At 48.0% G+C, this 24443-nt stretch overlaps 3 protein-coding genes across 3 annotated transcripts in view; 2 read left to right on the forward strand and 1 right to left on the reverse strand.

The window, feature by feature from the left end:
- Positions 1-24443, reverse strand: part of LOC309549119 (uncharacterized protein) — a 2919967-nt gene that overhangs the window by 871336 nt on the left and 2024188 nt on the right. The window lies entirely within an intron of this gene.
- The window catches only part of LOC309549117 (uncharacterized protein), a 4285597-nt gene that overhangs the window by 760675 nt on the left and 3500479 nt on the right, over positions 1-24443 (forward strand). The window contains 2 exon segments of the mRNA XM_082249155.1: positions 21262-21287; positions 21377-21604. Of these exon segments, the coding sequence (XP_082105281.1) occupies positions 21262-21287; positions 21377-21604 (254 nt within the window).
- The window catches only part of LOC309549121 (uncharacterized protein), a 236492-nt gene that overhangs the window by 85220 nt on the left and 126829 nt on the right, over positions 1-24443 (forward strand). The gene's annotated exons all lie outside the window — the stretch shown is intronic.

The raw sequence follows: 24443 nt of genomic DNA on the forward strand, positions 1-24443 counted from the left end.
TCGCCCTGCGGATGCTTCGATTGCCCTGTGGAAGAGGTCCGGGACACGTGAGTATGTTTGGCTTGAGGTCCACAGAAGGGAGCAGACGCCATGCGGGCTGCTAGGGAGTAACCAAAAGGAAAACATATGGAGAGGACTCTGCTCTCTGGGTGATCGATGTGCATTGCAGCATCTTATCAAAGTTTGGTGCAGTCGCCTACCTTTGTCTTCTTTTCTGTCCTGAGGAGAGAACTGTTTGTTGAAGCACGGTTTGCTTTCTGCGTAGCGGTACCCCTGCAGGAGCCGCTTGGATATTGGTGTACCCGGGCCTCCCACTGATTACTCCACAGCCAGATACAGGGTATTTTCACACAGCCAGGTGCACACACTCTTCCGCTCGTTGTCTCCAATGACCAGTCTAGGGGATGTGTTTTTATGTTTTATTTGGAGAACTTGGATAGGAGAAGAAAAACCAGAGCCAACATGAGAGTTCCAACATCCTATCTGTTCAGAGAAATGGGAACCTACAGATGTTCACAAGGAACCACTGTCATATGTGTGGACTTTAAAGGCACAGCATGAGACAGATAACAACTCCATGGATTTATCCTAAAATAACATTTATTGATTTATCTAAAACCAGATCTCAATAAAATGAGGAAACTGGCCCCAAACTGAGCTCAGCTCGTACACAGGAGATCAATGTCTCCTACTAATTTCACTCATGTACATCATACATATATAAGGATAAGTTGGTATATATCATAAGGTTCGTGTAGGTATAGATATTTCCTCTCTTCACTTAGATGTAACATTTAGTGACGGCCATGTACTTTTTTACTGAATATATCTTATTACTGTCTCCAGACCTAAACCCTATTGAGCATCTGTGGGGCATCCTCACGGAAGGTGGAGGAGTGCAAGGTCTCTAACATCCACCAGCTCCGTGATGTCATCATGGAGAAGTGGAAGAGGACTCCAGTGGCAACCTGTAAAGGTCTGGTTAACTCCATGCCCAAGGGGGTTAAGGCAGTGCTGGAAAATAATGGTGGCCACACAAAATATTGTCACTTTGGGCCCAATTTGGACATTGTCACTTAGGGGTGTACTCACTTTTGTTGCCAGCGGTTTAGACATTAATGGCTGTGTGTTGAGTTATTTTGAGGGGACAGTAAATTTACACTGTTATACAAGCTGTACACTCACTACTTTACATTGTAGCAAAGTGTCATTTTTTCAGTGTTGTCACATGAAAAGATAGAACAAAATATTTACAAAAATGTGAGGGGTGTACTTACTTTTGTGAGATACATATGTCTTGGATGGGATGCGGATAAAGCAGACTCATGGCGAGGATTCCATCAATTCAATTTTTAGGGCTCTGTTGGATCAGCTAACTTGGAGGCAGAGGAGGGATCAGATAGACCCTGGATTTCTCCATAAAGAGTACCTGTCCCTGACAAAGCTATCACAAGGGATGTTCCTTGTGGTAGCAAAAATGTAAAGGTATGTGATGTATGGCCATCCATGTGAGGTATCGCCATCCATGTGAGGTAGTGGTGCACTGAATTTTCGGCAACCAAAATTTTCGGCTGAAAATGGGCCTATTCCATTTCGGGCGAAAATGGGTTAAAGATGCCGAAATTAATGATGGCCGCCGCGGGCGCAGCGCAGGTTTCTAAAGTCCTGCCTCTGGCTAGTGGCTCGCCTCCCGGTGATGTCACTACTATGACTATGTGTATGAATGAACTAACACACCGGCCGGGCGGGCGAGCGGCCGCTAATACCTATAACTAAGTGAGCCCTTCACTTCCCTATCAGGCGGGTATCTCCGCTAACAGGGAAGTGAAGGGCTCACTTAGTTATAGCTTTTAGTGTGTTAGGTGCGTTAGTTCATTAATACACATAGTCGTAGTAGTGACATCACCGGGAGGTGGGCCGCCGGCCAAAGGTGGGACTTTTGAAAGGAAGGACACAGGAGGAGCGGAGAGTTTGCCTGCCTGTGGCATGGAGGTGCCGACAAGTAAGGAGATTGCCATCATTGAGGGGGGGGGGGGCTGAGGCAGGGTTACCAATGATATTTGTATTGTGCAGCATGAGGGGGTTAATGTATTGCCACTGCTGGTCACTGATGCATTAGTGACCGACCAGTGGCAGTTAATTACCACTGGTTGCACTAATGCAGCACAAAGGGGTTAATTAACTGCCACCGGTCGGTCACTAATGCTTCAGTGACCAGCAGTGGCAATACCTCAACCCCCTCATGCTGCATAATACAAATACCATTGGTAATTAAATTAACCTCTTGCCAACCCATCACTGTACATATACTGCGACAGGGTGGCAGCTACAGGTGTACGTCGCTGCCTGTTTCTGGTGTATGCCCCTCTTCTATCTATTTTTAATAATTTGGGGGGGGGGGGAGTCATTTTCGGTTTTTGGCCAAGGGCATCCTGCATTTTCGGTTTCGGCCTGGAATTTTCATTTCTGTGCATCCCTAATGTGAGGTATCGCCATCCATGTGAGGTATCGCCATCCATGTGAGGTATCGCCGTCCATGTGAGGTATCGCCATCCATGTGAGGTATCGCCGTCCATGTGAGGTATCGCCGTCCATGTGAGGTATCGCCGTCCATGTGAGGTATCGCCGTCCATGTGAGGTATCGCCATCCATGTGAGGTATCGCCATCCATGTGAGGTATCGCCATGAACATCAGTGTGAGAGAAGAATTCTACCAGCAGAGATCACATTTACCGATAAGCTGTAAACCTAGAAAGGCTTTTATAAGGGACACCTATGGATAATTTTAGGCTCCGTAGTTTGTCACAGGCGTGTGCAATTTTTATTCTTCACATTTTTGGTATAAATTTACTTGCCACAACATTATATTTTATATCTTACCGATAAAATGGGTATTATATTGTATTTATGTGCATTCAAATTTGTGTATTATTTCCTGAAAATTTGATGTGGCAAAAAAATCACCAATTTATTCCCCAGGGTCTCTGCTTTTGGAATATATTTCATGTTTGGGGGTTCTAAGCAGGGGAGGACTGGCAGCCTTAGGTCTGGGGGGCAAGTCCAGTCGAGTGGCCCATTGAACCACCGAATCGGCTCCCCATCCATCTGCACCACATTTCCCTCACAGAGAGATAGAGAGAGACTGCTCCACATTGCCCACACAGAGAAAGAGAGAGACAACCCCACATTGCCCGCAGAGAGAGACCTCACCACAATGCCTGCACAAAGAGAGAGACCGCTCCATATCATCTGCACAGAGAGAGAGACTGATCCACATTGCATGCACAGAGAGAGAGAGCGCGAGAGAGACTGATCCACATTGCATGCACAGAGAGAAAAATCGCTCCACATTGCCTGCACAGCAAGGGAGAGACTGATCCACTTTGCCTGCACAGATAGAGACCGCTCCACCTTGCTTGAACAGATAGAGAGAGAGAGACCACTCCACATTGCCGGCACAGGGAGAGGGACCGCTCCAAATTGCAGTTTCTCTGTGGAGCAGTCTGTCTCTCTGTGCAGGCAGTGCGGAGCAGTCTCTCTCTCTCTCTCTGTGTGGGCAGAGTGGAGCGGTCACTCTCTGTGCGGGCAGGGTGGAGCGGTCACTCTCTGTGCAGGCAGTGTGGAGCAGTCTCTCTCTCTCTCTCTCTGTGTGGGCAGAGTGGAGCGGTCACTCTCTGTGCGGGCAGGGTGGAGCGGTCACTCTCTGCAGGGCCGGATTAAGAGCAATATGGGCCTGGTGCTGGGGATTTTGGTGGGCCTTAAGGGTTGTGTGTCGGCGTGCGCAGGCCAAATGCTATGGAAGTCCCAGGCTTCCATAAGAGCCCTGCATCAGTGTACGAGGTGCGCCCTGAAGTGAGGTTGAAGGGCGCAGCTGTGCAGAGCTAACACAACATTACAGAAGCTGAATACCTGGCTTCCATTAGGACTGCCCGCAGTGCCCATTATTAATCCCACCACCCGGCCCAGGTGATCCATGCGGAATGCAGAACCGGTCAGGCCAGGGGAGATCTCTCCCTGTCGGCCCATTGCTTTCCATGCATGGCCTGTTCTTTTTGGGCGGCTGGGCCCAGGGTCACATCATTGGGTGGGTGTGGCCAAATTGTACATGGGGAGGGTCCTAAAGAAACATTGTTAAATAAAACCAGGAATGCATAACACACAAGCACAGGGTTAAGGACAGGAGAGAGTAATACACAGAATGCTGGGTTCAACACAGCGTAATACACAGAGTGCTGGGTTAAGGACAGCATAATACATAGGGAGCTGGGTCCAGGACAACGTAAAACACAGAATGCTGGGTTCAGGACAGCATAATACACAGAGTGCTGGGTCCAGGACAACGTAATACACAGAGTGCTGGGGTCAGGACAGCATAATACATAGGAAGCTGGGTTCAGGACAGCATAATACATAGGGAGCTGGGTTCAGGACAACGTAAAACACAGAATGCTGGGTTCAACACAGCGTAATACATAGGGAGCTGGGTTCAACACAGCGTAATACACAGAGTGCTGGGTTCAGGACAGCATAATACATAGGGAGCTGGGTTCAGGACAGCATAATACATAGGGAGCTGGGTTCAGGACAACGTAAAACACAGAATTCTGGGTTCAGGACAGCATAATACATAGAGAGCTGGTTCAGGACAACGTAAAACACAGAATGCTGGGTTCAGGACAGCGTAATACATAGGGAGCTGGGTTCAACACAGCGTAATACACAGAGTGCTGGGGTCAGGACAGCATAATACATAGGAAGCTGGGTTCAGGACAACATAATACACAGAGTGCTGGGTTCAGGACAGCATAATACACAGAGTGCTGGGTTCAGGACTGCATAATACACAGAGTGCTGGGTTCAGGACAGCATAATACACACAAAATGCTGGGTTCAGGACTGCGGAATACACAGAGCACTGGGTTTAGGACAGCATAATACACAGAACGCTGGGTTCAGGACAGCGTAATACACAGAGCGCTGGGTTCAGGGCAGAGTAATATACAGAGCGCTGGGTTCAGGACAGCGTAATACACAGGTTCAGTAGGAGGCTACTTGCAGGGTGCAAGGTTCAGGAGGAGGCTACGTGCATAGGGCAGGGCTATTACCCATTTTTTTGTTTTCTTCTGTATGTAATGACTGTATACATGTAATTTTTGTGTGTGTATTATATTTTGTCAGTATATGTGTGAATATTATTTTCTGTGTGTGGGTGGGTCTGTGTAATGTCACTCACCCGCAGCCTGTATAAAAAATATACACCTCACATCACTCACACACCAGAGAGACACTACAGGAGATGGTGAGAGACTGCAAACCAGACATGGTACAGGAGATGGTCAGAGTGCAGACATGGTACAGGAGATGGTCAGAGACTGCAGACATACTACAAAAGATGGTCAGAGACTGCAGACATGGTACAGGAGGTGGTCAGAGAGTGCAGACATGGTACAGGAGATGGTCAGAGACTGCAGACATACTACAGGAGATGGTCAGAGACTGCAGACATGGTACAGGAGATGATCAGAGACTGCAGACATGGTACAGGAGATGGCCAGAGACTGCAGACATGGTACAGGAGATGGTCAGAGACTGCAGACATGGTCCAGGAGATGGTCAGAGACTGCAGACATGGTACAGGAGATGATCAGAGTGCAGACATGGTACAGGAGATGGTCAGAGACTGCAGACATACTACAGGAGATGGTCAGAGACTGCAGACATGGTACAGGAGATGGTCAGAGAGTGCAGACATGGTACAGGAGATGGTCAGAGACTGCAGACATGATACAGGAGATGGTCAGAGACTGCAGACATGGTACAGGAGATGGTCAGAGACTGCAGACATGGTACAGGGGATGGTCAGAGACTGCAGACATGGTACAGGGGATGGTCAAAGACTGCAGACATGGTACAGGAGATGGTCAGAGACTGCAGATATAGTACAGGAGATGGTCAGAGAGTGCAGACATGGTACAGGAGATGAGATGGTCAGAGAGTGCAGACATGGTACAGGAGATGGTCAGAGAGTGCAGACATGGTACAGAAGATGGTCAGAGAGTGCAGACATGGTACAGGAGATGGTCAGAGAGTGCAGATATAGTACAGGAGATGGTCAGAGAGTGCAGAGATGGTACAGGAGATGGTCAGAGACTGCAGATATAGTACAGGAGATGGTCAGAGAGTGCAGACATGATACAGGAGATGGTCAGAGAGTGCAGACATGGTACAGGAGATGGTCAGAGAGTGCAGACATGGTACAGGAGATGGTCAGAGAGTGCGGACATGGTACAGGAGATTGTCAGAGACTGCAGACATGGTACAAGAGATGGTCAGAGACTGCAGACATGGTACAGGAGATGGTCAGAGACGGCAGATATAGTACAGGAGATTGTCAGAGACTGCAGACATGGTACAAGAGATGGTCAGAGACTGCAGACATGATACAGGAGATGGTCAGACACTGCAGACATGGTACAAGAGATGGTCAGAGACTGCAGACATGGTACAGGAGATGGTCAGAGACCGCAGACATACTATAGGAGATGGTCAGAGATTGCAGACATGGTTGATTCAAGAGATGGTCAGGGACTGAGTTTACAGCTGAACCCGGTGTAAAAGTGTATGGTATCGCAGGGCTGCTCCACTCTATTTAAACCAGCTCTGCAAGATCAAGTCAGTAAAAGTGACAGAAGACAGCAGCACATCCAATTTCCAAAATAAAAATTGTCTTACAAACAGTTCAGTAAACAGGTAATGGGTCTCTGAAGCTTCTAACCTGAACCAACTGTAAATGCTCCAAAAATAAAATAAAAACCCCATGCAGCACACACAGAGCTCAAACTAGCTGAATGGAAGCTGAAATGGTTACCAGTCATTTGTTCCTGGTGTTGCTGCAGCGTCTTCTTATCAGTGTATCAGGCAATGTACAGCTCAGGGAGATAAAACATAAGGAGTGAGGGAAGAGGAGGCTGATCGATAACCTGCACACTGCCTGAACACACAGATATCCAGAACACACTGCAGCCCACCAGAATTACATGTGACATTGCTCTAATTGTTGTCATACCTTCTTGCCTTGCATTTACATCCCTGGTGCTCCCAGTCAAATGTGGCGGGCTGGAGAGGGGCGGGGGAGGAGTGTGATACTGCCTGCTGACTGGCTGTGGATGAAAGGGAGGAGGAGCTCCACATCAAGCCTGCCCATCCCCAACATCAGAGCTCCGATTTGACAGCTCTGCTCCTCTCTCTCTCACTGACACTATGCTGGACGGTCACACTGAATGTAGAGCTAGACTGCCAGTACACCGCCCCTGAATCCAGGGACAGGGTTGTGCAGGGAGGTTCTGAAGGAGCAGCCCGCTGTCACTTGTAGCACAGAATCCGGGCTTCTGTGTTTACAAGTGACAGAAAACATCAGTGATAATGGACCTTGCCGGCCAGGGCCTATATTATGGTGGGGGCCTGGTGCTGCAGCTCCAATAGTCCCTATGTTAATCCGATCCTAACTTTCTGTGCGGGCAGAGTGGAGCGGTCACTCTCTGTGTGGGCGGTCACTCTCTGTGCGGGCAGAGTGGAGCGGTCACTCTATGTGCGGGCAGAGTGGAGCGGTCACTCTCTGTGCGGGCAGAGTGGAGCGGTCACTCTCTGTGTGGGCAGAATGGAGCGGCCACTCTCTGTGTGGGCAGAGTGGAGCGGTCACTCTCTGTGCGGGCAGAGTGGAGCGGTCACTCTATGTGCGGGCAGAGTGGAGTGGTCACTCTCTGTGTGGGCAGAGTGGAGTGGTCACTCTATGTGCGGGCAGAGTGGAGTGGTCACTCTCTGTGTGGGCAGAGTGGAGCGGTCACTCTCTGTGCGGGCAGAGTGGAGCGGTCACTCTATGCACGGGCAGAGTGGAGTGGTCACTCTATGTGCAGGCAGAGTGGAGCGGTCACTCTCTGTGCGGGCACAGTGGAGCGGTCACTCTCTGTGCGGGCAGAGTGGAGCGGCCACTCTATGTGCGGGCAGAGTGGAGCGGTCACTCTATGTGCGGGCAGAGTGGAGCGGTCACTCTCTGTGCGGGCAGAGTGGAGCGGTCACTCTCTGTGTGGGCAGAGTGGAGCGGTCACTCTCTGTGCGGGCAGAGAGGAGCGGTCACTCTCTGTGTGGGCAGAGTGGAGCGGTCACTCTCTGTGTGGGCAGAGTGGAGCGGTCACTCTCTGTGCGGGCAGAGTGGAGCGGTCACTCTATGTGCGGGCAGAGTGGAGCGGCCACTCTCTGTGTGGGCAGAGTGGAGCGGTCACTCTCTGTGTGGGCAGAGTGGAGCGGTCACTCTCTGTGTGGGCAGAGTGGAGTGGTCACTCTCTGTGTGGGCAGAGTGGAGCGGTCACTCTATGTGCGGGCAGAGTGGAGCGGTCACTCTCTGTGCGGGCAGAGTGGAGCGGTCACTCTCTGTGTGGGCAGAGTGGAGTGGTCACTCTATGTGCAGGCAGAGTGGAGCGGCCACTCTATGTGCAGGCAGAGTGGAGCGGTCACTCTATGTGCGGGCAGAGTGGAGCGGTCACTCTCTGTGTGGGCAGAGTGGAGCGGTCACTCTCTGTGTGGGCAGAGTGGAGCGGCCACTCTATGTGCAGGCAGAGTGAAGCGGTCACTCTATGTGCAGGCAGAGTGGAGCGGCCAATCTATGTGCAGGCAGAGTGGAGCGGTCACTCTCTGTGCGGGCAGAGTGGAGTGGTCACTCTCTGTGTGGGCAGAGTGGAGCGGTCACTCTCTGTGCGGGCAGAGTGAAGCGGTCACTCTCTGTGCGGGCAGAGTGGAGTGGTCACTCTCTGTGTGGGCAGAGTGGAGTGGTCACTCTCTGTGCGGGCAGAGTGGAGTGGTCACTCTCTGTGGGGGCAGAGTGGAGCGGTCACTCTATGTGCAGGCAGAGTGAAGCGGTCACTCTATGTGCAGGCAGAGTGGAGCGGCCACTCTATGTGCAGGCAGAGTGGAGCGGTCACTCTCTGTGCGGGCAGAGTGGAGTGGTCACTCTCTGTGTGGGCAGAGTGGAGCGGTCACTCTCTGTGCGGGCAGAGTGAAGCGGTCACTCACTGTGCGGGCAGAGTGGAGTGGTCACTCTCTGTGTGGGCAGAGTGGAGTGGTCACTCTCTGTGCGGGCAGAGTGGAGTGGTCACTCTCTGTGGGGGCAGAGTGGAGCGGTCACTCTATGTGCAGGCAGAGTGGAGCGGTCACTCTATGTGCAGGCAGAGTGGAGCGGTCACTCTCTGTGCGGGCAGAGTGGAGCGGTCACTCTATGTGCAGGCAGAGTGGAGCGGTCACTCTCTGTGCGGGCAGAGTGGAGCGGTCACTCTCTGTGGGGGCAGAGTGGAGCGGTCACTCTATGTGCGGGCAGAGTGGAGCGGTCACTCTATGTGCAGGCTGAGTGGAGCGGTCACTCTCTGTGCGGGCAGAGTGGAGCGGTCACTCTATGTGCGGGCAGAGTGGAGCGGTCACTCTATGTGCGGGCAGAGTGGAGCGGTCACTCTATGTGCGGGCAGAGTGGAGCGGTCACTCTATGTGCGGGCAGAGTGGAGCGGTCACTCTATGTGCGGGCAGAGTGGAGCGGTCACTCTATGTGGGGGCAGAGTGGAGCGGTCACTCTCTGTGGGGGCTTCTCTCAGCAGCGGCAATCTCTCAGAGACTGTTCCACATTAATGCCACCAGAGAGACTGAGGCAGAGAGCCTGCGCCTTCCCCACTCCTATTACATAGATCAAAAAGACTGCAGGAAGATGAAGGTAAAAGTCTGTGCTGTCACTGCCGCCACACTAAGCGCTACTTGTGGAGTCAGGACCTTCTCTGATGAGTGAGCACCACACCACTGGGCAAGCCAAGCGAGCAGAGTAGCCGAGAGTTACAGTAAGTGCAGCAGGCTAAACACGCAAGTCCTGCTGTCTCCCTGGGCATGACCACCAGATTCTCCAGGCTGCAGGCTCCTCCTGTGTCAATTGCAGGTAGTGAGAAAAGCACATGCCGGTGCACCGGCCCCCAGAGCCAGATAAGGGCATTGTGGGTCTGGTGCTGCAGTGGAGTAGGTTTAGGAGTGGCAGAGATATGATATACAGTAAGTAACGTCATATCCCAGCTCTCCTCTTACTGACCACCCTCCTCTGTTTCCAAGAGCCTGTGCTGGATTGTGCCCAGACTTGGTCGCAGCCACACAGGTGTAATACTAGGGAAGCCTGGCATTTGATTTACCAAGCTTCCGTAGGAGCCGTGCATTGGGGTGTGCTCTGTGAAGAAAGTTTCCCAGCCATCAGAATGTCGACAATGATCGACAAAAAATAAAGACAAGCTGGTTGTACTGAAGTCAATTGATCGAATTCTGTACAAGCAGTCTGCACATAGATTGAAATTCTGCCGGTTCAGCAGAAATGTAAATCTGTCTATGGTGGCCTAAGTCCACTAGTCTCTGGGTTTATTAACCACTTAAGCCCCGGAAGATTTTACCCCCTTCCTGACCAGGGCCTATTTTGCGATTCGGCACTGCATGACTTTAGCAGACAATTGCGCGGACGTGCGACGCTGTACCTAAACTAATTTGACGTCCTTTTTTTCCCACAAACAGAGCTTTCTTTTGGTGGTATTTGATCACCTGTGCGATTTTTTGATCATGCGCTATAAACAAAAACAGAGCGCCAATTTTGCAAAAATAACAATATTTTTCAAATTTCTTATATAAAATTCCCCAAAAACAAATGTAAAAATCTAAATTTTTTAACATTTTAGGCCAATTTGTTTTCTGCTACATGTGCTTGGTAAGAAAATCACAATAAGCGTATTTTAATTGGTTTGCGCAAAAGTTATTGCGTTTACTAACTAAGGGAAAGTCTTTTGTCATTTTTATTGGTTTTTTTTAACGAGTAATGGCGGCAATCTGCGATTTTTTTGCGGTACTGCGACATTGCGGCGGACAGATCGGACCCTTGACTGACATTTTTGACACTTTTGGGGGTACCAGTGACATTACTACAGTAATCAGTGCTATACATATACACTGTTACTGTAAAAATGACACTGGCAGTGAAGGGGTTAACTTTATTTGAGAGGGAGGGGTTAAGTGTGTCCCTAGGGGCGTGATTCTAACTGTGATTGGATGTGGCTAGTGATGTAACAGCAGAGATCTACGGTCCTACATAGCAGGACCGAATGATCTGTGCTGTTACACAGGGAAGAATGACAGGCGGCTTTGTTTACATTAGCCGCCTGCCTTTCTCCCTCTGTAACCGACGATCGCAAGTGACCGGCGGACATCGGGTCCACCGCTCACTCGCGTGGGGGGGTCCGTGAGCGGGAGCGCGCCTCCAGCGGTGTGCGCTCGCTCCCTAGAGCCTCACAGGCTAGCGACGTAGTACTACGTCACTTTGCCTGTGAGGGGCTGACTGCCGATGTAAATCGTCCTTAGGCGGTCGGCAAGTGGTTAAAACCCTCAAATCTTCTAAAAGGGATGCTCCACCTAGGTGCAGAAATTCACTTTGAACTCCACCTTATTTTCATAACTCTCTTTAGGTAATAGAAGTGCAAACAATGAGGTGGGAGCACATCTAATACCTACAAAGAGTAATGAAAATAAGGTGGAGTTCAAAGTGAGCTGTGCCATCACCTGGCATTGAGGAAGTTAAAGAGGAAGTAAACCCTCCTCTGCAAGTTGTACCTATAGGTGATCCAATGATAAGGCTTACCTATAGGTACTGCAAATATATCCTAAACATGTACCGTTTAGGAGATATTTACCTTACATGCAGCCAGTGACGTCACTGGCGCATGCGCTCTGAAGGAACGGCCGCTGGTGCCGTTCCTTCAAAGCCCCGTGCCGTGACCGTCGGCTCCCGCGCGCATGCACGGGAGTGACGTAATCACGGGTCCAGCCAATCAGACGGCCGGATGCCGCGAACCTGGAAGAAGGGTGACAGAACATGTCACCCATGGGAGAGGTGAGCGGTCGGCGCTTCGGGGCTTTTCTAAGGTAAGTATTTCATAATGAGCTAGTATGCGATGCATACTAGCTCATTATGTGTTTGCCTTTCAGGTGTACTTTAACCACTTGCCGACCGCCGCCCGACTATATACGGCGGCGGTCAGCCCCTCCCAGGCAAAGTGACGTACCGGTACGTCACTAGCCTGGGAGCGAATAGGGGACAAACGTGCGCCGCCGGAGGCGTGCTCCCGCCCCCGCTCGTAGCCGAAGAAGCCGACGCGTTTCCGCCGGTCACTCGCGATCGCCGGGTAGAGAGGGAGAAAGGCAGGCGGCTGATGTAAACACAGCCACCTGTCATTCTCCCTGTGTAAAAGCACAGATCGCTCGGTCCTGCTATGTAGGACCGTTGATCTGTGCTGTTACACACACAGCAACGCCCCTAGGGACACACTTAACCCCTCCCTCTCCAATAAAGTTAACCCCTTCCCTCCCAGTGTCATTTTTACAGTAACAGTGCATATGTATAGCACTGATTACTGTAGTAATGTCACTGGTACCCCCAAAAGTGTCAAAAATGTCAGTCAAGGGTTCGATCTGTCCACCGCAATGTCGCAGTACCGCAAAAAAAATAGCAGATCGCCGCCATTACTCGTTAAAAAAAAAACAACAAAAATGACAAAAATCTTTCCCTTAGTTAGTAAACGCGATAACTTTTGCGCAAACCAATCAAAATACTCTTATTGTGTTTTTTCTTAACAAACATATGTAGCAGAAAACAAATTGGCCAAAAAAATTGAAAAAATTCGATTTTTACATTATTTTTGGGGGGAATTTCATATAAAAAAATGTGAAAAATATTGTTATTTTTGCAAAATTTGCGCTCTTTTTTTGTTTATAGCGCATGATCAAAAAATTGCACAGGTGATCAAATACCACCAAAAGAAAGCTCTGTTTGTGGGAAAAAAAGGACGTCAAATTAATTTGGGTACAGCGTCGCACGTCCGCGCAATTATCTGTTAAAGTCACGCAGTGCCGAATCGCAAAATACCCCCTGGTCAGGAAGGGGGTAAAATCTTCCAGGGCTTAAGTGGTTAAAAAACATAAAAAATAAATCTGAGGTTTACAACCTCTTTAAAACAGGCAGGAAGGAAATGTGATAACAACTCCTCTCTGCCTGTCAAATGCCTCTGAAAAGTGACCTGAGCATGGATCACTTTTCAGTGGAGTGTCAGTGCCTGCTGTAAGTGAATACAAGCCTTTGGGCTCACACGGTGTGCTGCGGTTTGGCTGCAGTGCAGGTCCACTGGCACTTTTCCTTCGCCGCAGTCCCTTAGCCTTCGTGTAGGTTTTCCGTTTTGCCTGCATTTTCTGGAAGTGCACCAAAGATGCAGCATACAGGACTTTTTGTGCACTTTCAGAACATGCAGTAAAAATGTGCAACCTAATAGAGGTCTATGGGGCTAGGGGCAACATGCAGGAAGACTGCCAGCTGCAGAGAGGGGGAGGGGGAGGAATAGCTGGAAGGAGGGAAGAGAGGCTCTGGCTGCCGAGTAGACTGCTCAGTTTAAACTTTCCCGCCCAAAGAGAGAGCAGATCCACTACCAACCATTGGTGTGGAGGAGGGAGGGGCTGGGTAATTCACTCTGTAACACAGACTGTCAGCCCCTTGACAGTACACATCGCTGGCTGCCTGCCTCCTAGTGCTGGATGGAGGGATAAGAGTTCACGCCTGTACAGCCTCACTCGGCCAGCTCCGGAATTGCACATGCGCAGTTCTGAGCTGGCGACACATCGGCCTTTGTACAGGAGATCAGCGCTGCCCAGGGGGAAAATGCCTCCCTGCCCCCCGGGCCAGTCCGCCCCTGGTTCTAAGTCATTTTATAGCATAAAAAAAATGCTGATTTGTACATGGATGTGAAAAATGCCCCAGACAGCAAGAGGTTAAATAAATGAGAAATATATATGGACGTTTTACAATGTAAATAAAATGCAGATTTGTAATTGTTGGTATTTTTATAACAATATCAGTGCAGTTCCAATTCTCTCCAACAACAAGAAATGGAACAATCACATGTCATATACTATCTCTAATAGAAACTGAAGGTTTGTCGAGATGTGGCAAATTTTGTAACTGCAGCTCGTCTGTATTGCTGGGAAACACTGCCACCGTGTGGCCAATTTTGTAACTGCAGCCACCTACATTGTTGGGAAACATTGCCAACATGTGGCTAATTTTATAACTGCAGCTCGGCTGTATTTGCTGGGAAATCAAAGTTGTAACTGCAGCCACCTATATTGCTGGGAAACGCTGCCACCGTGTGGCCAATTTTGTAACTGCAGCTCGGCTGTATTTGCTGGGAAACACTGCCACCGTGTGGTCTCTTTTGTAACTGCAGCCGCCTATATTGCTGATATTGCTGGAAAACACTGCCACTGTGTGGCCAAAATTATAACTTCAGCTTGGCTGTATTGCCGGGAGACACTGCCACCGTGTGGTCAATTTTATAACTGCAGTCGCCTATATTGCTGGGAAACACTGCCACCGTGCGGCCAATTTTGTAACTGCAGCTCGGCTGTATTGCTGGGAAACACTGCCACCGTGTGGCCAATTTTATAACTGCAGCCATCTATATTGCTGGGAAACACTGCCACCGTGTGGCCAATTTTATAACTGCAGCTCAGCTGTATTGCTGGGAAACACTGCCACCGTGTGGTCAATTTTATAACTGCAGCCGCCTATATTGCCGGGAAACACTGCCACCGTGTGGCCAATTTTATAACTGCAGCTCGTCTGTATTGCTGGGAAACACTGCCACCGTGTGGCCAATTTTTTAACTGCAGATTGGCAGTGTTGCTGGGAAACACTGCCACCGTGTGGCCAATTTTATAACTGCAGCTCGACTGTATTGCTGGGAAGCACTGCCACCGTGTGGCCAATTTTATAACTGCAGCTCGACTGTATTGCTGGGAAACACTGCCACCGTGTGGCCAATTTTGTAACTGCAGCTCGGCTGTGTTGCTGGGAAACACTGCCACCGTGTGGCCAATTTTATAACTGCAGCTTGGTTGTATTGCTGGGAAACACTGCCACAGTGTGGCCAATTTTATAACTGCAGCTCGGCTTTATTGCCGGGAAACACTGCCACCGTCTGGCCAATTTTATAACTGCAGCTCGGTTGTATTGCCAGGAAACACTGCCATCGTGTGGCCAATTTTATAACTGCAGCTCAGTTGTATTGCCGGGAAACATTGTCACCGTGTGGCCAATTGTATAACTGCAGCTCGGTTGTAATGCTGGGAAGCACTGCCACTGTGTGGCTAGTTTTATAAATGCAGCTCGTCTGTATTGCTGGGAAACACTGCCACTGTATGGTCAACTAAGATGAATTTTCAGGGAACACCAAAAGGTGGATAGAGTAAGAGATAGTGAGACAGATTGGGGTAGGGAGTTCTATGGGATACAAGAGGCTCGGGAGAAGTCCTGGAAGTGGGAGGAGGTGACAAGGGAACTAGAAAGCAGGAGATATTGGGAAGATCGAATAGGATGATTTGGTTGGAATATTGAGACCAGGTTAGTGGTGTAGCTGGGGGCGGAGTTGTGGATGGCTTTTTAAGTTACTGTTAGTATTTTTAATTTAAATTTGTTGGGTGAGTGGCAGCCAATGGAGGGATTGGCAGAGAGGGGTAGCAGATGCTGAGCGGTTTGTGAGGTGGATGAGTCTGGCAGCAGCATTCATGTTGGACTGAAGGAGGGATAGCCTATGTAAAGGTAAGCCAATGAGGAGGGAGTTGCAGTAGTCGAGGTGAGAGATAACAGGGAGTAGGGATGGATGGGCAAATGGTTCGGGACGGGCATAAGTTCAGCTTGAACATCGCCCGTTTGGCCATTCGCCCAACACCAGAAATTTCTGTGTGCGTGTTTTTCTTTATCTTTTTTTTTTTATTATTATTATTTTTTCATGTTTGATACTATCAATGCAATTTTTTTTTTTATTTACAAAATATTGTTTTCAATGGAGCAGTGATTTTATTAATGCTTAAAATGAAAAAAAAAAAAAAAAAAAAAGAAAAATTGCTTTAAATATAATGCCCTTAAACTGGATACACACTATACAATTTTCTTTCGATTTTTTCCTATTTCCAAACCTAAACAGTTTAAATTTGTATGCAGTCAGGCAGGCCCTTACACTACATAGTTGAAGGTAAATCTAACAACAAAGTTGTATAGTGTGTATCCAGCCTTAGTCTGCCTGTAAAGTGGTGTATCTGTACTGTGTATAGAACCTGCTGCAGCAAAACTGACATTTATAAAGAAAAAAAATTACATTTAAATAGATTTTAATCAATTGTCGGCAATATAAATAAATAAAAATAACAGTGTGGGGGTTCCCCCCGGTCCATACCAGGCCCTTTAAAATCCCCACAATCATTCTTGGTGACTTCAACATCCCTGTTACTACAAACACTTCTGCTACTTCTAAATGTTTTAGTCTAACCGCCTCATTTGGCCTGAAGCAATGGATACACAATGGATAGAGGCTTCTACTCACTCTGGTGGCAACACCCTCACCCTTGTATTCTCCCACCTATGCAGTCCATGCATCCTCTCCAACAATCCTCTCCCTCCCTATAAACACCACTAGGGATGGGCGAGTGGTTTGGACTGAGGATAACTTCAGTCCGAAATGGTCCCTTCAGGAGTTCGCCAAACACCCAAATTTTCTGTGTGCTCTGCGTTTCTTCTATTTATTTTACTATTTACATCCCGCTGAGCGCACGGTCAATAGGTTGTTAAGAAGCGAGGCCGGGAACCCGCCACAGCGTCCTTACCAACAAATGAGTCATCAGCTGTCAGCAGGCTTCCCCGCAGACAGCTGAATGTAAAAAAAAATAATTGTTGGCAAGGAAGATAAAAAATGGGAAAAAAAAACACGTGGGGTCCCCACCGTCTATACCAGGCCCCATCCATACCAGGCCCAAAAAAGGCTGCATGCTTGGATAAGGGTTTGATATAGATTTTGAGGGGAAACCCCACACCATTTTTTTTTTTAAATTGGCGTATCTTCCCCCCCAAAATCCACACCAGACCCTTATCCAAGCACATAGCCTGGCAGGCCAGGACAGGGGTGAGGACAAGCGAGTGCCCCCCAAACCATACCAGGCCAACATGCCCTCAACATGGGGGGTGCTTTGGGGCAGGGGGGTCTGCAGGGGGCTTATCGGAATCTGGAAGCCCCCTCGAAAAAGGGGGCCCCCAGATCCTGGCCCTCATTTACCAAAAAAAGTGTCAAAAATAAAGACACGAGCCAGATTTGGACAGTTCCTTTATTAAAAAAATAAAATAAAAAAACAATGTCCTCTGATGTAGATCCATCATCAATCACAACGACCGATGCACCACCGACCCTAAAAAAGAAAAAAAAAACCTCTCCGCCCACGAGAAAGGCTGACTGACGAATGCCTGCTCTGCTGGGTGACAGTTTTTAAATAGGTAATGGGCAGAGCCACCTGGTGGCCCTGCCCCTTATGATGTCACCGATCCAGCATGCAACCAGTCAGTTACATGACACGGGGGTGGGCCACCAGATGATGTCACCAGGTGGCCCTGCTCCTTACCTTTTTAAGAACTGTCAGACTGTCATCCCTTTGAGGGTGGAGTTTTTTTTTTGGGAGGGGTTCAGATGTGCACTGGGCATTGTGAATGATGATTATTCTACATTGGGGGACATTGTTTTTTATTTTTTATAAAAGGAAATGTGAAAAACATGCTCATAGCCTCATTAATTCTTACAATGTACCCCAACCTCATTCACATAGAGGGGCAAGATCTGGGGACCCCCTTGTTAAAGGGGGCTTCATAATTCTGATAAGTCCCCTGCCTGCAGACCTGCACAACCACAGGCCAAGGTTGTGGGGAAGAGGCCCTTGTCCCCATCAACATAGGAACAAGGTGCTTTGGGGGGGGGAGGGGCGAGCCCAACCTGCCCCAAATAACCCCCCATGTTGAGGGTATGTAGCCTGGTATGATTCAGGGGGGGCGCTCACTCATCCCCCCCATTCCTGGCCTGCCAGGCTACATGATCAGATAAGGGTGAGGTATAGATTTTGGGGGGACCTCATGCCATTTGTTTTTTAAATTTTGGCATGGATTTTCCCTTAAATTTCATGCCAGACCCAAAGGGCCTGGTATGGATTTTGGGGGACCCCATGCCGATTTTTCCCCGATTTTTATATTGCCGGCAATTTCTTGTTTTTTACATTCTGCTGTAAGCGGGAAAGCCCACTGACAGCTCATAACTCATTCATTGTTAAGGACGCAGTGGCCGTCTTCCCAGTTTAGTTTCCTAACAACCTATTGACTGTGCGCTCGGCGGGATGTAAATAGTAAAAAAAATGAAAACACCGAGCGCACAGAAAATTTGGGTGATTGGTGAAGTTCTCCTCCACCCAAACCGCTCGCCCATCCCTAGTGGTGTTTAGAGAGAGGGAGAGGATTGTTGGAGAGGATGCATGGAGTACATAGGTGGGAGAATACAAGGCTGAGGGTGCTGTCACCAGAGTGAGTAGAAGCCTCTATCCATTGTGTATCCATTTCTTCAGGCCAAATGAGGAGGTTAGACTGAGAAGTTTGGAAGTAGCAGAAGTGTTCGTAGTAACAGGGATGTTGAAGTTGCTGAGAATGATTGTGGGGATTTCAGAAGAGAGAAAGTAGGGCAGCCAGGCAGAGAAGTCATCAGGGAAAGTTAATACCGGTCCAGCGGGCCGATAAATCACAGCAATTCTAGAGGAGATTGGAGAAAATAGACGTATACAGTGAGCTTCAAATGATGAGAGGGAGGAGAGTGGAGAACCTGGAAGGTGCTCTGTGAGGATAGGAGGATTCCACACTCCACCTCCCTTGTGTTCCCTAGGTCTAGATTTACACCTACTTCATTCATCTTATGGTGTTTATCAATAAATAAAGTAAACTGATCCATGTGCAAATTCATATACAACATAAAGTGCTTTGTGCTCAAGATGCTGTTCCCTGCAGATCCACTGCTTCCACTTTACACCTACTTCATTATCTTATAATATTTTCTATAAAGTAAAAATCTGTGCAAATTCATGTAAACATACAATATTTTTTGCTCAATATATTGTTCTATGCAAGTCCACTGCTTCCACATTGCATCTACTTCAACAAAGTTCTGTTGCTCCAAAAAAGTCCACAAATGAATGAAAAGTTGATAAGGTGTGAAAGTTCTCCGTGCTCCAAACTGTGCCAGCTGTAGTGTAGCCACGCCTTCTTCCACCTCTTACACACGTGATGGTGAGGGCGCCCCCTTAGTAGTGCTTCCCCATTCACCAGAGCAATATGACTCCCAGCTTTTCAGCTACCAGAGTCACAAACATCCTTCACACTCTCCTCACCTCCGATGGCAAAGGAACTGGATCCTCCTCGCTCACTCCTGCAAGTCTGCTGCGCTTTCTGTCAGTCTCCCTCCTAGACTCGGCTTCCTCCTCCGACCGCTGTTCCAGCAGGAGCTCCGCCTCTTCATACACACTCAGGGAGGAGAGAAAGGGGAAGGATATACAGTACATACACACACAGCACAAGGCCGTGTTCACACTACCAGACGGTTCTCAGGGCTGCAGTTCCTCTGAGCTCCACAAGGCGGTGACCTCACTTCTACCCAGACAGGAAGTCTCTATGGAATACAGACAGGAAGTCTCTATGGAATACAGACAGGAAGTCTCTATGGAATACAGACAGGAAGTGATGTTAGGTAATGAGGACGTTCTATTGAACGTAGAGGGAGACACTGCAGGAATTGGCGGCAGAGGAGGTAATAAGTAGATCAACCCCTTCAAGGGGATCAGTTGATGATTAATATATCTTGCTTCCAAAGCTGACTACACATGGATGGAAATGTGACCGATCCCTGCTGAACCAGCTGAATTTCCATGTATCTATGCTCCCCCTCATGCCCTTCATTATGTAAGTCATGCTGAGATAATCTCCCATTGGCTGAGCAATATTCTCATTTGTCTCTGAGCTCCTTCTTGCTATTCCTCGTCCTGCCTGTTGTTTCCTTGGATTGATTTTCTGTGTAGTGACCCCGGCTTCATCTCTTGGATGCGCTCGTCTGTTGCTTGTCCTGACCTTTATCCTGATTCCTGGATCTCCTCCTCATCTCTCCTCCATATCCTCTTACACAGCTTTTCTCCACACCTGCAGTGACCCTGGGGGGTGGAAAGTTGGCACCAGCATGCAGCAAAACCCATCCCCACCATTAGGAGCTCTGGATGAAATTGTATGCTATTTACACTCCGCACGTCACCTGCTCACATGACAGCTTACTTTCACACATTCCTGACAGATTTCTATATGGTAAAGGTCGAAGTTCACTCTTCATTTTAGGAGAAGTGGGAGGCACCCGGGAACAATGATTTGGTTAGCACAGGATCCTCATATAGAGGACCGCTCAAATGTCCCTCCATCCAGAGTCTATATGTCCTATGACATCACACTGACCTCACAGATCCTCCCCCCAATGTCCATCCATCTGGCTTTTGTTTCTCATGCTCTTAGGATGTGGGCGGACCCTTGGCATCCTCACTAGCAAAGTGGGTCTGTTGGTCCTGCGTTGTATGTAATGATGTCAGAATGCCTGCAACAAGCTTTTACTCTGTGTAGTGTGGGGGTCCTGTGTGGGTAAATTATACCTCAGCCTGAGGTGGGGCTTTAATCAAATGGAAACCTTAATAGTGAGGTGAGGAGGATTCTGGGAATTTCATTTGATTTTACTATTTGTATTCAGATCTAGAGTTTTCCTCCTGTGAAGTCTGGAGATCATATGACCATCACATTGCCTCCACCTCCCTCCCTGATAGAATAGAGAAATAAAAAGAAGATTCTAGAAGTCACCAGAGAGATGATCGAGGAGAGGTGAGCGGTGCTGGGAATTCTGGGACATTATCCAGTAACAGACAAGGGATGTGTCTGGATGGTGACTGTATCATTGTGTGTGTCAGGTTCCTATAAGGTGTCAGGATGTCACTGTCTATTTCTCCATGGAGGAGTGGGAGTATTTAGAAGGACACAAGGATCTCTACAAGGACGTCATGATGGAGAATCAGCCGCCCCTCACATCACCGGGTAAGAGGAGACTTTATTGTAAAGGAGAGAGCAGTACGGAGGATCCACCTAGATCCCCCATCATCTGATAAACACATAGAAACAATATATTCAGTCAGTGTGTGTGTTTCCTACAGATGGATCCAGTAATGGGAACCCACCAGAGAGATGTCCCCGTCCTCTGTATTCCCGGGATTCCACACAGGAAGGTCACACCATCCCTCACCATCATCAGGTAGATGAGGAACAATTACTGATAGTATCATTAGGATCTGTACATTATCTGAATTGTTACCATTGATGTGATTTTTATTATATATTCAGAGTGGAAACCTGAGAGATTCTAAAGTTGAGGTTAAAGAAGAGATAAAAGAGGAGGATGATGAGGATGGGGTGATGGAGGAGTCAGAGTTTCTAAAAGAACACAAAGATCTGTACCAGGACACCATGGTGGAGTCATCCAGCTACAGAAACCCACCAGAGAGATGTCCCCGTCCTCTGTATTCCCGGGATTCCACACAGGAAGGTCACACCATCCCTCACCATCATCAGGTAGATGAGTGACAATTATTGGTAGTTCTGATTTATACACAGCATGTTTGTTACAATGAATGTTTAATTATATCTGTTAGAGTGGAAACCTCTCGGATTATAATATTGTTGTTAAAGAAGAGTATAAAGAGGAGGATGAGGAGTATGGAGTGATGGAGGAGTTTTCAGAAGGACACAAGGATATGAAGGAGCCACCTAATACCAGGAACCCACCAGAGAGATGTCCCCGTCCTCTGTATTCCCGGGATTCCACACAGGAAGAAGGTCACACCATCCCTCACTGTTACAAGGTTGGTGGGGCGGAGCATTTAGAACATAAATTGTGAAGATGATGTGTGGATTATAATGTGAGCTTATAGTTTACCAATTAAATGTTATTTATTTTTCTTGGTTTAGGATGAAGATCAGATTGATATAAAGGTTGAGATTAAAGCAGAAGAAGAAGCGAGGTATGTGAGGGATGATCAGCAGTCTATGGAGGAGGATGGAATAACGGGGACATTTATAGAGGAGGACACTCCTACAGAGATCAGCACAGGTGGGTCATTAACACTAAATACATTCCTCCACCCATACTGCTCACTGATTGGTCCAGAGTAGGGCAAGGGCTGGGTGATATCAGCCTGTAATCCCCTGGTCACTTTCCTGAGCTGTGTTCCCCGTCCTGTATTCCTGTATTTCTCTCGGATAATCTTCCTTCTCCATGCTGCAGACAAAATTTAGATCTGGATTTATGGAGATTCTGGGTTTCAGCTGGAAGCATAATGTTGATTTTCACCATAGGTGATACTAGACCTAGGCAACTAGGGTATGAGTCTTGGGTCTCCTTTCCCATGCCCAGGTTTAGTAAGATCCCTGACAGAACAATTCGCCCAGGGTTACTTGCTCTGTTGTATAATGGCTGGGCCGGGTGGAGGGATATGTCTGTATAGTCTCACACCCAAGTCACTGAGTGCAGTCTCAGGAGATGGGAGACAGCGGTGTGGGACCTCTGCAACTTCTCTCATGTAAACATGATTCCACTGAATACCAATATTATGAGTCCTAAACCTTACACTATATACTCTATATTGTACCTTACATACTCCTGACCCCTGCACTATATACTCTATGTTGTACATTACATACTCCTGACCCCTGCACTATATACTCTATATTGTACATTACATACTCCTGACCCCTGCACTATTTACTCTATGTTGTACATTACATCATTCTGATACTATATAGTCCTATCTGTTGTATCTTATATAATATGTTGTACATTACATAGTCCTGACTTCTGCTCTCTCCCCTCTACCCACTGCTATATACACACATAATATGGATTCTCTTTTGTTACACCTATTTTCTACCAGCTGGACATTTTATATCTGATGATTTGATTGGAGCACAGAGTTTTACATGTTGATAATAATGTGATAACATCCTCAGACTTTTGAACCTTAAACAGAAAGTGATAATGAGGGAGGCGTCTATAACCCAATGATGGTGGTCTTTAGAATCAGTCCAGTCTTCATCTTGGTTGTTCTCTAGAGTTTGGCCGAACACCCCACTGTTCGGTTCGCACTAGAACTCCCGAAAAGAGAAAAAGTTCTGATTTGAACAGCGATACTTATTAAAGTCTAAGGGCCTTGAAAAATCAAAAGTGCCCATTTTGAAGGCTTATGTGCAAGTTATTGGCCATAATAAGGGTATGGGGGCCCAGTGACTACCCTGGGGGACATGGAGCAATGCAAAAAAATGTTTTTAAAAAAAAGATTGTTTTTACAGGCGCAGTGATTTTATTGATGCTTAAAAAAATGCTAATAAAAATGATAAACGTTTTTTAAATATAGAGCCTGGGGGGGGGGGGGGGGCGTCCCTTAGTCTACCTGTAAAGTGGCACATCTGTACCATGTATAGAACCTGCTGCAGCAATAATGACATTTATAAGAATAAAAACGAGTCAATTCACATTTAAAGTGATTCTAAAATCTCGTTTTTTATCTTTGTTAAAAATAACAAACGTTATACTGACCTCCTCTGTGCACAGAACAGACCAGATCGTCCTCTTCTCAGGTCCCTGTTTGGCACTACTGGCCCCTCCCTCCTGAGAAGTGCCCCCACAGCAAGCAGCTGGATGTGGGGGAACCTGAGCCAAGCCGCAGCTCCCTGTGTTCATTCAGACACGGAGCCACAGCCCGGCACAATCCCCCCCTCCTCATTTGCCCACTAAATTTGATTGACAGCAGCGTAAGCCAATGGGCCACACTGCCATCTCAGCCAATTAGGATGGGGGAGTCTCAGACAGCCGAGACACTCCTGCAAACTAGCTGGATCGAGATGGGGCGCAAGTAATTATTATGGGGGCTGAGGGAGGCTGATGCACACACAAGGCTTTTTATCTTAATGCATAGAATGCACCTTCTGCCTTTACAACCACTTTAAATTGCTGACAATACAATACCATTGCCGGCAATAGAACAACATTAAAAGTAAACAGAGTGGACCCCCCCCAAAATCCATACTATACCATTATCCCAGCATGCAGCTCAGCAAGTCAATAAAGGGGGAACGAGTGAGCGCCACCCCTCCTAAACCATACTAGACCAAATGACCCTCAACATAGGGGGTGGGTTTTTTGGGGCAAGGGGGGGCTCTGTACCCCCACCCAAAGCACCCACCCTCCATGTTGATGGGGACAAGAGCCTCCTCCCCACAACCCTGACAGGTGGCTTATCGGAATCTGAAAGCCCCCTTTAACAAGAACCCCCCAGATCCTGGTCCCCCCAAGTGAATGAGTACAATTCCTTTAATAAAAATAAAAAACAGTTTCCCCCAGATGTAAATCTATTGT

Source organism: Pelophylax lessonae (genome assembly GCF_965119305.1).
Source record: "Pelophylax lessonae genome assembly, chromosome: 3".
NCBI classification, from domain to species: domain Eukaryota; kingdom Metazoa; phylum Chordata; class Amphibia; order Anura; family Ranidae; genus Pelophylax; species Pelophylax lessonae.